The sequence below is a fragment of the Glycine max genome, chromosome 16 (genome assembly GCF_000004515.6).
Source record: "Glycine max cultivar Williams 82 chromosome 16, Glycine_max_v4.0, whole genome shotgun sequence".
NCBI lineage: Eukaryota > Viridiplantae > Streptophyta > Magnoliopsida > Fabales > Fabaceae > Glycine > Glycine max.
The window spans coordinates 21,212,625-21,224,721 of NC_038252.2; the positions used below are offsets into that span (position 1 = coordinate 21,212,625).

General features: G+C 32.7%; 1 protein-coding gene across 1 annotated transcript; it reads right to left on the reverse strand.

Moving 5' to 3' along the window:
- Positions 1-144: 144 nt before the first annotated feature.
- On the reverse strand, positions 145-4,578 carry LOC100786578 (pinoresinol reductase 1-like). Its single transcript, NM_001254100.2, has 4 exons — positions 4,191-4,578; positions 1,480-1,720; positions 854-1,057; positions 145-596 (listed from the first exon to the last, which is right to left on the reverse strand). Exons 1-4 carry the CDS (start codon positions 4,518-4,520, stop codon positions 433-435), a joined length of 939 nt encoding a protein of 312 aa, NP_001241029.1. The 5' UTR covers positions 4,521-4,578; the 3' UTR covers positions 145-432.
- Between the last annotated feature and the right edge of the window lie 7,519 nt (positions 4,579-12,097).

A 12,097-nucleotide genomic window follows, 5' to 3' on the forward strand; every position in this document is an offset into this window, starting at 1 on the left:
CTTAAAGTGACGGTTATATGCTTTGTAGAACTAGGTTAAGAATTATTTTTTTTAAAAGAAAACTTGATTTAGATTGTTATGATCCTATGTAGTAAATTGGAAAGTGTTAACTTGGTATTAATTTTTCACGGCATTAGAACATCCTTCGAGATCAAAATAGACTTATATTGTAACTCTTAAGCCAATAAACTCGTTTCTCAACGTCTTCTTGGATGAGGACAATATCGAATTATAAGTAAAGTCTCCGTACCCTTTCAAAAACAACAGAGCTTAAATTAATGATAAAGTTAAACTCGTTCACATTTCAAGATCCGAAAAATCCAGTTTCCCCATCGAATTATAAGCACAAAATCATCTCCTTAAATTAAGGTTATTGTAGCTAAAAACCGTGTTCCTGTTTGAATCACTGAACTCCTACTGAATGAGTTCCTTTTACACATAAATTTTTAGGTACTCGTCCATGCGTGTGTAATTCACTTCAGGGTAAAGCTTGGATGCTTCTTCTCCTTCCTCTCCAATTTCAAAATTTGCTAAACATCCCTCGTAGAATATATGATAAAAGTGTCCAATCCCTACTTGAAGTTTATAATCCAACCCTGCAAATCAAATTCACATGACCAAACATCACAAACTGTCTAAGAAAATAATGTTACTTTTCAAATAAATATTGAGGGTCATTCGGTGGTCAGGATAGGATACGATAGGATAATGCTGTAATCGGTTGGTTGTTGTGCTGATAGGATATGATAATGTTATCTTGTATGTGATCCTATCCTGTTGGTTGTGTATTTCTTACCTTGAAGGCGATTTGGATTAGGATCAACAAAATACGAAAAGTTATGTACATAATTACCTTTCAGTGTTGTAAGAAAGCCTTCTGGAGGTATGTATGTCTTCTCTAGTTCCTTTCCAATAAGTTTCTCCCAAATTCCAATAAGCTCTGCTTGAGAGATAATATTTTCTGGAGGCCTTAGGTACAATGTTTTGTTAAGGGTTCGTGGATCATCTATTGCCTTGATTGTATATGTTGCAACATCATCTTCATCCAGAAAAATAGCTGCAATCATCACAGAAATGCCATAATGACTAACCATCTTGTTGACATAATAAAATAAAATATAACTATTTTGATTAAGTTTGGTATTGGCCAAGGTTTTAAATTGCAATTGAGGTCTCGTTGTAGTGATGTTGAAAAAAATTGTAAACAAATGTAAATGATGTGACCACAATTATGATCAGAGAGACTCAAAAATAGCCACACAGCTGCAATTATATTTACAAATAAGTTTTTAAACAGAAATATTATTTGTAGAATAAATTGGACTAAGATAGATAAATTTGAGATGTAATAAATGATGTGGTGGTGAGAAATACACATAAAAATGATGTATTAAATTGTTATATGTGTATGACCCGCTTGTTTTTTAAAAACCTTGGTATTGACTGAAAACCTTATTGCAATTATATTATTATAGGTACCTTTGAGTGTGCCATCTCCAAAGAGATGCACCTTGTCCCTTGGTGGCACAAAAGACCCCATCTGAGAGAGGCTGCCAGCAAAGTATCCAGCAAAGAGGTTTGCGGAGATGTAAGTGAAAGGGATATTAGCTTCCTCTATTGCTTTCCTTACAGCCATTTTGTCTTCAAATGTTACCCTTCCTGGTTCTAATGCATGCCCCATCCTTGCTGGGTCTAGGCCAAATTCAGAAGGCAAGAAACGCTACAGGGAAAGGCAAACAAACAAAAAAAAAAAGTTTTACAATATTGTTTAGAAGAGGGAAAGACAAAAAAAAGTTTTGCAATATTGTTTAGTAATTAGTGTCCACATATTTATATGATTATGACTATTTGGAAACAAAAATTATTGATGGAGCTACCAATCATGTGATTTCATTAATGCAAATGGTGTAAAATGCAAAGATAAAAAATTGTATACATACCCATATAACGCACTCAAATTTTGTTTAAATTGCTGAAGAGCTTCATTTTAGAAAAAAAAAGGTAGAAAAATGATGTTTTTTTTTTGCTATTCATTGGAAAATAAAAAAGCAATAAGCGTTTACAGGTGTAAAACTAACATCAAACAAGCCTACACAATCACTAAGCAAGCACAGTTCTGTGTTTGGATTTTAAAAGTTTAAAATTATGCATATAACCTAACACTAAACAGAAATTGTATTCATACAATAAATGAGCATATTTTTATGTAATGAGAGAGAGAGAGAGAGGAAGGAAAGAGATAAAACTGAGGTAAGTGAGTAATGTGATGGAAAAAAGGTAGAAAAAAATGTAAAAAATATTGTATGAACAAAGTAATACGATATTATAAATTACTCAAATATTATTTAAAAATAAATAAAAAAATTATAACTAGTTCAAGTGGGACAGAACATTATATTATGTGAATGATGGTCATGTTATGAAAGGGATAAAAAAATAACAACTCTACATATTATCATTAGAAATATGAAATTATGAAAAAGTTTTAATATATATGACCAATAATTATTATTATTTAAAATTTATTTATTTTTTATATCCTTTTATCACGTTATTCTCTTGTAGTGGGTAACAAGAAGTATCTAATTTTCCAAGGAATCAAAATAATTGATCAAGAGTATTAAGAAGTCATGTGTATTTGCCTTGAAAAAAAGTTACGTGTATTTTGGTTAAAATACGTGGTTTACCTCTGATTCCTGGCATTAGCCAGTGGGAGAGACGTTATACTCACACATGGCATTTATTCTTTTTTCTCTTTTTTTTTTAATATAAAAAATTCTATTTTTTCATTAACAAACTATGTCAAGCATCTGATCTGATTTCGTGAAAGTTAAAAGAAAAAAAAAACGTAACAAATTATAACTTGAATGTTTTTTTTATTTTCTAATCAGCGGTGGACTATGTCTTTATGCGGTGCGGTAGGTAAGAGAATCACTCCACGTGCAAAACGCAGACTTAGAAAATCTCAAATTTGAATGATATTGTTTTTAAAATTTAAAAATGTAATAATTTACTATTTTACATATTTATTAGACAAATATTCGTTTGTCCTTTGAAAATAATTACTCTGTATATTCTTTTGTAAGAAACATTCAAGCAAATTATATTTTTCATATATGTTAAAATTTAATAAAATCATATCAATATATTTTAAAATTTTGGAAATTAGTATAAATAAAGGAGCAAACGTATTTTTTTTTTCATGCACACACCACCCCCAATTAGTACGGAATTATATTTTTAAAACGTTTATTTTCTTGATTTGACTTATTAGATCATATAATTCATATATCATAATTGGTTTAAGAAAAACAAACATTTGTACGAAATGGAAAATGACTCTATATAAAACTAAACATACACATACAATAAATCACTGATCTAATCGAAGTGCAGCTGTATACTTGAAAGCGAAATCTACCATAAGTGCCTGTCTATTTTTCAGATGGCATGAATATCTTTCAATTAAAGAAATAAAAAGAGAGAGAGAGAGTAAATCAAAGTGTTAAGCACTACACTTAAAAAAAAAAAGTGCATTTTTAGACGAAAAAATAAAAGTGTTAAACACTACACTTAAAAAAAATGCGTTTTTAGACGAAAAATAAAAGTGTTAAGCACTATAACACAGGTTCTTGAAATTAGAGAAATTTTAAATAAATTTCTGAAATTTCCATATTGTTTCATTCAAAACTCTGAATTCTTAAATTTTAATTGAACTAACGTAGTTAATTAACGACTTACATTTTTAGTGACTGAATATCACAGTAAAGACACTCACAGTAACACGTAATAAACTAAGAAATATATCACGTAAGTTTTTTGACTGCAAGATACTACTATACTATCACGTAAGTTAGCATTGACATCATTAGAATAAAAAATTCACAAAAAGACTAATTTAACCTAACATAACACTATAAAAACCTAAACTAAAACTTTTAAAATTCAAAGAACCAAATTCAAACTTAAAATAAAAAATCACAATTTTATTTTTTTTTTCTTCTAAATTACATCTATCTTTTATTATATGAGACAATCTTAATTTAAAGCAGATAAGATCATTATGAAATTTTTTTCCTCTAAGTATTTAACAAATTATATTTTAATAGTCTAATTGTCTGTGGCTTTAATATCTATTCATTTAAGAAATAACAAAAGAAAAAGCAAGAAAAAGAAGGTTCAAAGCTAACCTTAACGTTCCCAGCTTCTTTGATGGCCTCAACAAGTTTGAGTTGCAGAGTGATGCTGTGGCTCCTGATGTGAACACCAGAGATGGCACTGATGACAACATCAACCTGCTTCACAGCATCAACAAGGCTCTTGTGATCATTGAAAGAGGCCTCAATGAGATGAGCACCTTGCTTCTTGAAGGAGAGGAGCCTCTGCAGCTTCTCTATCTGGAGGCTCAACTCTGGCCTCTGAACCACATAGGTCTCATGGCCCAGTGCCAGGCTTGCCCTCACTATCCTCCTCCCTATGTACCCAGTTCCCCCCACCACAAGAACCTTGCTCTTCCCCATTACTTGAATCTCAATCTCAATACCCCTCTTGTTGGTTCTTCAGTTGTTCTACCTCAATGTTTTGGGTCCCTGGTTTGGTTCTCCTTTTATTGTCAACAAGTTGCCTCAATTTGATGGATTAAATAATGTATTTTTTTAATTATTAAGTTTTTTTTTTATTAAAAATGATTCTGTTTGAGTAAAATAAAATCGACAAAATTCTGTTTTAAAGTATTTAACGTAATGATTCTATACTCAAGACGTGAATTTGAAAATTAAATTAAAATAATCTCACCCAATTAATTCACTGTTTGATGGTAGGATTAAATAATATACCAATTAATACATAAGAATAAGAAATGGAAAAAGAAAAAATGGAGAGGTGGTTAATAGTAATAGAATATAATATGTTTTTTATATTAATTAAACTATTGTGAGTTGACCGAGGTGGGGGTAGCTGGGTAGGTGGAGATGTCAAGAAGAATTTGTAGTCTAACTGGGTATACTTCATTGGAGCGTAAGTTGACTGTATTCAGTGGGTGAGGTAGCCAATTTTGACCAAGAAAAAGGGTCATGGGCTTTTTTATTTTTTATTTTTTTAGTGAATTTCTTTTTAAAACGGACAAATAATGATATATTTAGTTTTAAATGGTAGTGAGTTAATACTGATATTACACTATGTTTTTTTTTTTTTTGTATTATATTACTTGGCTTTCGAATAACACAAGTTCTATGCGATATTTTTAATATAAATTTCACTTAAAATTATAAACAAAATTTTAATATCAAGAACTCAATAATATGTTAAAAAATATCAAGAACTCAACATCATAACGGATAATATTACAAAAGTTAATTAAAACCTTTGAATAATAACTACCAATTTCATCCCATACCATAATCACATATGAAGACCCGAAATTTATATAATTTCTTCATTAAAGACTAATAATAATAAAAATAAAACACATAAAAAGGAAAATCAATTAGGTTAGTTGTACCCCAAAGATTTAATAACATATATACTCTGTCAGATTTGAACGATCACTCTTCTCATTTATCTTAAATTTTGATGAATAACAATAAATATAAATTACTGATATTCTAATGAGTTTTTGACAAGTGAATAAGATCAACGTGTTAAAGGATTTAACTATATTTTGCATGTATCATCCACACTCCAAGAGAAAATGATCTCTTAATTATTTAAGCTAGCGTCCAATGAATTAAAACCAAAAAATGTTCATTCATTATGGTAATCAGCATTATACACTACGTCTTGTTAAATCTTGCGTCCAACTAGTAAGAGACTAACACATTCTTTTGAAATGATCAATCTATGATAGTTAGAAAAGGGAAGTACATGTATTCTATCTTATACAAATTCATTTTGCCTCTCTTTATTTTCAATTGCTAACATTTGAATTTAAGGAAAGGACAAAATAGAAGAGAATAGAAGGTCTTCACAAAATACTAACTTTGAGGTCGCTTTCATCAAGAAAGAGGAGCACATGACACTATTTGTACTATTGCTCATTTCCTAAAAAATTACAGCATGTCACGTAGCCTTATCTCCTAGTATGAGACAACGGTCTTTTTAAGGAATCAACATTGACCCCATAATGGATGTTTCTCTAAAGTTTATAAAAAGCAGTCTTTACTAAAAAAGAAAGGATGAATTATTATAACAAAAAGAAAGGCAACCTCTTCCCAGCAAGAGTGTTCTTTATAAGGCATGCTAAAAAACAACCATGTCAGATCTCCATAAGTTTCTACTCTTTAACTTAATGGAGAATCTGCCATTTGATCTCCCTCAAACCATCTACATCAACATTCTGAGAAACCTGAAAGGCTTAGGTGGTCTGGACGACATCTATTATGTTGCCCTCATCAGCAAGCTACTTTGGGATCAAGGCGTGCATCACGTCTTCAACAAAATGGAAGATGATTCTAAGCATACCCTAGTAGCCAAGGGGGTTCACTTGATTCTAGACAACACAAATTTAGCAAAACTAACCTAAAAGCTATGAAAGTTGCTCTAGAACAAAGTCAAAAAGAGGCTTCTCAAGTGGACCTAGACGCAATAAACAAAAGGAAGTAGAAGAGGCTCATCAAAGTTATAACTGATGAAGATTGAGGTCTAAATAGATTTGAGAGTACCAAGAAGATACAAAAGATTCTTGTTGAGCAACAGAAGAAAAAGAAGACAAGGAAACAGTCAAAAAAGGAGGAAAAAGAGGGGGAGCTACTTTCAAGGGAGCATCGGATAAAGAAGAGACATGCACAATCTAATGTGTCCATTCCTGTGTGTCCAATAGTTGAAACATCAATACCTCAAAGGCTAAAGGACCTAAGTGAGATTGATGAAGAGAACGAGGGATTTGTACAAATAGATCTCTAAAAGAGAAAGGTTGCAGCTCTGAGTGCCCCTACTCCAAAACGAGAAAAGACTGTCCAACCAACTCCAGAACTCAAAGAAGTTGTCATTCCTTCTACCATTCCCAGACACATTAAGACAAAAGCTACTTAAGCCAATCCCAAGATTGGCGAGAAAAAGTGGGCAGTCTCCTTCACCGGGAATAAGGAGGTTCTAGCCTTATCCTTCTCAGATAGTGAGTCTACTGACGATACTTCTATCTCTCTTCTCCACAAGAGTCAAGTTCCCTCAACACAACCGCATCCACCTCCATCCCCAATTAATCTCGAGAAGTTCAAAAGAGCTATTCAACAAAAGGAACCATTGACAAATGCTCAAAGATTTCCTTTAGCATTCGTTATTGGTAATCCAATATCTGAATCTTCCTTCCATGAGTCCATATCCATTGAGTCTCTTCAGAAGGAAACCATCATTGTCCAAGCCTCAACATGAAAGAAGTATAACTATGAGCACACACCATCTAAGGCCTTCAAGACTCTTCCAACAGATGCCATAGCTCATTTACCACTACCACAATAGACACGTCAAGTGCAACCATAAGTTATCAAGATGAAACTGCATTGGCTTGCACCTGGCACCCAACAACGGGTTCGTCCATCAATGGAGGTTAAACCAAGAGAAGCTTGGCAAAATCTTCAAAAGTGCAAGGATAAGAAGAGCACACAAAATAGTATCCCTAAAGATCTTTTTGAGAAGCTCAAAAGAGACCCTTCGCCTGAAGTGAAACCTCCAAAGAGCGAATATTAGAAGGTGCATCTCTGGATGCCATTCACAAAGCTTTTACAATGCATCCAATAGATCTTCACCTATCTCAAAAAGATCTCACCTCTCTTGGAAACGTCCATGCACAAATGCATGCGAGAGATCAAGCCATTTCCTATTCTCCTGGACTGCACATCTCAAGGGCCATCAATGTCAAGATCGTTGCTGACAAGATATGTCCATGACTACCTATGTGGGATGTTGCCAAAAAAGAAAGGCTTCAAGTTGTACTACAATGAAGAGATTCCCTCAAGGCAGATGAAGGTGGAAGTAGTCAACTACCCTTGAAATTGGAGTTCACTATTCAATGGGAAGAAACTGTTTCGCACTCCTGATGCTTATGATGCCAAGACTTTCTAGAATCAGATCGTGTGGATGGACACTCTAAAAGCCTCCACCTCTGGTTATGATGGAAGTGACAACATTGTGCACCATGACGTCATTCATGTGTTACGTCTAGTTAGGAAGTATTACTTTGATGATGCATGTCTCTTTTTTATAAAGGACATCGACAACTATTTTTTTTATTCAGCATCTACATCAACTTCTTACTATTCAATATGAGAGGACCTACAACCTCAAGAAGATGAGTAAAGAGTAGATGATATCTCACGTGACTTAACTCCATGAAGGTCAGAAAAAGAAGAAAGCTGAAGAAGAAGAAGAAACATTAGTTGTTGTTGTCGTGAAAGACAAAGATGTTTTTGTCCAAGTTGAAGTGTCTACTAAAGTTGTGGATGATACCATTGTACATGAGGTCATTATTGATCTTATCAACCCTATTATCATGGACAAAACACCTAAGCTATCCAATGCGACCATAACTGATAAGGTTGTACATCACTTCCTAGAACCTATGTCCAAGCAGTCAACAACCTCAAATGAAGTTACCTCAAGAGACAAGAGTGAACCAAATGTCATCATTGTTTACTCCACTAGTTTAGGACATGCTCCTCTAAAATGCGCACAACCTGCTGTTGTCACAAGGGATCAAGTGCAAGACATGATTAGGATGGCTATAGAGTCATTTGTTGAACGCCAACGCCAAGAAAATGAGCAATTTAGGCTCTTCATGCAGAATGCTATCACAACACAATTCTCCAACCTTGGTGTTATCCTTCTCCAAAACATTCAACAAGCTCAAATGTCGATGTTTGGAGCTGTTGTTGCACCTGTAATCGTACCTGCACTTGCACCTCAACCTCTTGAACCTTCACCACACACCTTTGCCCCCAACACCTCAACTTCCTCATCTTCACCCCCACCTACTCAACCTCCACCACCATTTCCAACTCAAAAGTGACTATGATGTCCATACTATTTATCTCTTTAAACCCTTTTTTTCTTATGACAACAGAGGGAAAATAAGGAATTTTGATTTTAAGGAGTTTAAATGCATTACATTCATTTTACTCTAATTATATTTTATAAATCAAAATTTATTATTTTTCATCATAAAAAAGAGGAAGATTATTAGGTATTGACGACCACTCTTCTCATTTATCTTGGATTTTGATGAATAACAATAAGTATAAATTATTGATATTCTAACGAGTTTTTGACAAGTGGACAAGATCAACTTGTTAAAGGATTTAACTATATTCTGCATGGATCATCCATACTCCAAGAGAAAATGCTCTGTTAATCATTTAAACTAGTTTCCAACGCGTTAAAACCAAAGAGTGTCTACTTATTATGGTAATCAACGTTATACACTGCATCTTGTTAACTCTTGCGTCCAACTAGTAAGAGACTAACACATTCTTTTGAAATGGTCAATTTGTAATAGTGGGAAAAGGGAAGTACACATGTTCTATCTTATACAAAGTCATTTTGTCTCTCTTTATTTTGAATTGCTAACATTTGAATTTAAGGAAAAGATAAAATAAAAGAGAATAGAAGATCTTCACAAAATATTCCTCAGAGGTCAACTCTTGCGTCCATTCATTATGGTAATTAGTGTTATGCACCGCGTCTTGTTAAGTCTGTTAGAGATAGGGGGAACAACATGAAGACTTAGTCTTGAAGCTTGAAGAAATTTTGTATTTTACATGCCCAACTCTCTTGAGTGGCATTTGTATTGATTGTTATCTTATACGTTGCATCTTAGCCTATATCATATCATTTGTACATCATGCATTATCATGCGAGTTAGAAATTTCTTCAAAAGGAAAAACTCTATTTTAATCGATTACAACCTTATCGTAATCGATTACACAAGTTGCTTTAAGCTTGCAAAGTTATGTTTCGTATTGGTTTAATCGATTACAACCTATCGTAATCGATTACATAGTTGTTTTTGAGACAATGACTGAGTTATTCAGGAGTCTCTGCTTTAATCGATTACCATGTGATATAATCAAGTACTTCTCTTTCTACAAGTGTTTCAGAAGTAAACAAGAACACTTTAATCAATTACTTTGAGTATCTAATCGATTACATTATTCTTGAGTTGTTTCCAGTTTTTGGGAAGAACACTTTAATCGATTAAAAAGATAATCTAATCTAATCAATTACTTCATTTAATTAATTGATTACCTTGTAGATTTAACCAATTACATGCGATTATAACTGTTTTCTCTATAAATAGCCACCCTGTGTTCTCTCTAATAACACAACATATTTAGCTTCTGAATGAGCTAGAATCACGTCTTGATATTAGTTAAAGAAAGAAGAGAAGAAAAGGGCTTAGATACAGTGACTCATAACTTCTAATCTTTTGATTATGAAGATCTTTTGTGATAAGTGAGTTGTGATACTTTCTTGAGTTCAAGAAGATACCTCATTTAGTCAAAGCAAGGTCTTGTGGAAATGATTGATCAGGTTGTATCTATCTTTGCTCTAGTTTTTTGTGTATGGTTTTCCACATTTCTTATTTGTGCATGAATTTCTGAAAGGATGTTGGAATAGGTGTTTCTAGTTTGGGCCAATGGTAGGTTTCTCTTAGGCTCTTATTCATAGAGGACCCTAGTGTTGGGTGCCTAAGTCTCTTTTTTCGGGGTGAGACTTGAGATTGCTTGTGATTTCTTGTAAGAATTATGTATGCATAGTGGAAATCTAATTCGGGTTTGAATTAGATAACTGAATTAGCTTCTCTAGTGATAGAGAGTGAACCAGCATAAAAAGTTGTGTACTTGTTCGCTTGATCTTATATTTCTTTCTCATTCTAGTCCTAATCAATTTACTAAAGGTTCAAGAAAATATCTTTATGAAAGAAAAAACTTTAACAAAGGATCTTGCGTAAAAGGGTGGATTGATTCAATATTGATTAAGTTTGGTTTATCAAAGTTTTGTGATACGATCTGCGCAAAGAATTTTTTGTAACTTTGGTTTTAAAAGTTCATTTTGTTTTGAAAAACAATTCATCCCCCTCTTGGTTTGTCAGTACCATCATTTTTTTCAATCTCTTGCGTCCAGCTAGTAAAAGACTAACACATTCTTTTGAAATGATTAATCTGTGATAGCCAGAAAAGGGAAGTACATGTGTTCTATCTTATACAAAGTCATTTTTCCTCTCTTTAGTTTGAATTGCTAACATTTGAATTTAAGGAAAAGATAAATAAAAGAGAATAAAAGGTCTTTACAAAATATTCCTTTGAGGTCACTTTCATTAAGTACAAGGAACATATGGCACTATTTCTACCATTGCCCATTTCCTCATAAATTAAAGCATGACATGTAGCCTTATCTCCCATTATGGGACAACGATCTTTTGAAGGAATCAACACAAATCCTGTAACGGATCTTTCTCTGAAGTCTATAAAAGGAAATCTCTACTAAAAAAGAAAGGACGAATTATTATAACGAGATAACAAAAATATCTTTGAAGTAATACTCTACTGAAACCACTAGATGACTGGTTTAAACTTTCATTTATTTACCCTTTGCATAACTAAGTTATCTTGTATTTGAAATTTATTTTTTATTCACTCATTGAGTGTTATTAAATACTTATATTCAAACTACTATTGTTGAAAGCCAGGAGTAACTTAATCTTAAACAATACTTGGGTTTCTTAGATTTTGGGAGAGTCTAAGACAGTACCAGAAGTGGTATTAAAAATAATTTTATAGTTAGGAGTGACAGGTCAAAATACTTGTTTTGTAATCAAGTTTTGATTATTGAAACCCTTTATTGTTGAGTAAAAGAGAACTGGACATAGCTTAAGTTTAGTGAACCAGTATAATCCAAATTTTTCTACTTTTCTCCTTAATGGTTTATTAAGCATTCTATTAGTACTCTCTGTCAATTTTTTTAATGCCAAGTATTTATTTGAATTTTTTTTAAAGACTCTTATTAAGTCATTAGACGATCAAACCTGTCCTAATTAAAACCTGTTTTTCTCTTCATTGGTGACTTACCATACATTTGCTTTTCTGTGCATATTTGTTCTAAAAGT

What these genes read in the sequence shown, in the direction of transcription:
- LOC100786578 (NM_001254100.2), bottom strand. Translation starts at nt 4,520, where the DNA reads ATGGGGAAGAGCAAGGTTCTTGTGGTGGGGGGAACTGGGTACATAGGG. An exon ending in AAGAAGCTGGGAACGTTAAG is followed by an intron (nt 1,721 to 4,190) that starts GTTAGCTTTGAA and finishes CTTTCCCTGTAG; the next exon opens with CGTTTCTTGCCTTCTGAATT. An exon ending in CTTTCTTACAACACTGAAAG is followed by an intron (nt 597 to 853) that starts GTAATTATGTAC and finishes TTTGATTTGCAG; the next exon opens with GGTTGGATTATAAACTTCAA.